The sequence below is a fragment of the Moesziomyces antarcticus genome (assembly GCF_000747765.1).
Source record: "Moesziomyces antarcticus DNA, scaffold: scaffold_v10157, strain JCM 10317, whole genome shotgun sequence".
Taxonomy (NCBI): Eukaryota; Fungi; Basidiomycota; class Ustilaginomycetes; order Ustilaginales; family Ustilaginaceae; genus Moesziomyces; species Moesziomyces antarcticus.
Window position 1 is genome coordinate 1 of NW_014638853.1, and position 2,269 is coordinate 2,269.

The window sequence follows — 2,269 nt, forward strand, 5'->3', positions numbered from 1 at the left end:
CAACGTCTCATTTGCACGCCCAACCAAGTGCTGCCGAGGAATACGACACAGCAGGCGAAGTAGCCACGAGCCGCTTGGTGTGGGACCGGTTCGTCTGACCATGCCCGCCATGGTCTCGCCAACAAGCATAAAAGAGCACCATGAATCCTCGCCTCTACTCTCTCGCTCCTCATCCAACTACTCCTCTGGCTATCTCTCCCTGCCTCTCAATCCCTCCCACCTTACCCTAGCCTCACACGAGTCAGTCGATCTCGAAGCCATGTCCAAGACCCAGACGCGCAGCAAGCCCATCGTCCTGCTCGGCAGTGCCGGTCTGGCGCTGCTGCTCATCTGCCTTTGCGCCTTCAGCACCAATGCTGACGCCGCCTCGGTCGCCAGGTCGCTCATCGGCCTCGAGCAGAACGCCGGCCGCCTCGAGCCCCGCGCCACCACCTCCAACTACTCCTACCAGCGCATGATCGCCAACATCGGCGGCGCCTCCTCCACCGCTGGCGGCAACCAGGTGCCCGGCGTCCAGTCGGGCGCCGTCATCGCCTCGCCCTCCACTGCAGGCCCCAACTACTTTTACTCGTGGGTGCGCGACGCCGCGCTCACCATGAAGGTCGTCATCTCGCAGGGCACGCTCGACCGCACGCTCGTGCAGAACTACGCCAACGCCGAGAAGGTGCACCAGCAGAACGCCGCCAGCTCGAGCTCCGGCCAGGGTGAACCGAAGTTCAACCCGGATGGATCGCTCTTCACGGGTCCCTGGGGTCGTCCGCAGAACGACAGCCCTGCGCTGCGCGCCTCGGCGCTGATCGCCTTTGCCAAGCGCATCGGCCTCACCGACCCCTTTGTCACCGGCACGCTGTACAAGTCGGACCTGAGCGCCGGCAGCGTGATCAAGACCGACCTCGAGTGGGTGTCGCACCACTGGCAAGACAGCAGCTTCGACCTGTGGGAGGAGGTGCAGGGTGCGCACTTCTTCACGCTCGCCGTGCAGCGCCGTGCGCTCGTCGACGGTGCCAAGTTCGCCACCTCGATGAGCGACCCTGGTGCGGCCACCTACTACAACCAGCAGGCTGCGGCGGTCAAGACCAAGCTGCAGACCTTCTGGGACTCGGGCAACGGCTACATCCAGGCGTACCAGGGCGTCAGCGGCCGCTCGGGTCTCGACTGCTCCGTCATGCTCGGCGCGCTCAAGGGCTGGGACACCACCAACGCCACCGCCGCCGTCGACGCCACCGAGTTCGGCCCCGCCTCGGACAAGGTGCTTGCCACGCACAAGAAGTACGTCGACTCGTTCCGTTCGCTCTACGCCATCAACAACAACGCCGCTGCGCCCAACGCCGTTGCCACCGGTCGCTACCAGGAGGATGTCTACGACGGCAATGGCACGTCGCAGGGCAACCCTTGGTTCATCTGCACCCTCGCTGCTGCCGAGGTGCTCAACACCGCCGTCTCGGTTGCCAATGCTCGCGGCAGCCTTGCGGTTACCTCGACCTCGCTGCCTTTCTACAGGCAGTTCTCGTCGTCGGCGGCTGCAGGCACGTACGCCTCGGGCTCGAGCCAGTTCACCACGCTCACCTCGGGCATGAAGGCCATGGCCAACGGCTTTGTCAACATCGTCCAGTCGCACACCCAGTCCAACGGCTCCATGAACGAGGAGTTCAATCGCAACACGGGCTTCAACCAGGGCGCCCGCGACCTCACCTGGTCCTACGCCGCCTTTGTCTCCAACGACCTCGCCTCGCAGGGCAAGTACCTCGTTGTCTAAGCACTGCGACGTTCGCGCTTCGGTCTGTCTCGTCTTCGATTTCGTTCCGCACAAGCGTCTGCGGCTGTTCACGTACACACGTACGCACGCATCCTCCGCCCCCATCGCAATTCAAAAGTGTTCCCATCCTCGCTCCGATCCACTGCTCCGTCAACGTGTGTCTCGTTGTGTGTGCGCCTGTCGATCCTCATATCCGACGGCCGCAATGTTTTTTTGTTGTTTTTTTTTGGGCCGCGTACTCGTCCTGTGCAACGACTGAGGCTCGTGGCCCGGCTCAAGGTCCGCACATCCGCACTCCAAGCGCGTCATCACGAGTGGGCGTTAACTTATCCCGAGCGCGCGGGCTCATCAAGCTTGGATACACACACTCTCAACTGCCGCTCGGCAGCGCATTATAACTTGCTACCAGGTAATGATCAGTATCTGCGGCCATAGAACCTTGAAAGCACCGCATCCCGTCCGATCTGCGAAGTTAAGCAAGGTATCGCCTAGTCAGTACTGCGGTGGGGGACC

General features: G+C 62.7%; 1 protein-coding gene across 1 annotated transcript; it reads left to right on the plus strand.

The window, feature by feature from the left end:
* Positions 1 to 109: 109 nt before the first annotated feature.
* On the plus strand, positions 110 to 1,756 carry PAN0_157c6818 (glucoamylase; the record flags this gene model as incomplete). Its single annotated transcript, XM_014797764.1, has 1 exon — positions 110 to 1,756. One exon carries the CDS (start codon positions 110 to 112, stop codon positions 1,754 to 1,756), a length of 1,647 nt encoding a protein of 548 aa, XP_014653250.1.
* Between the last annotated feature and the right edge of the window lie 513 nt (positions 1,757 to 2,269).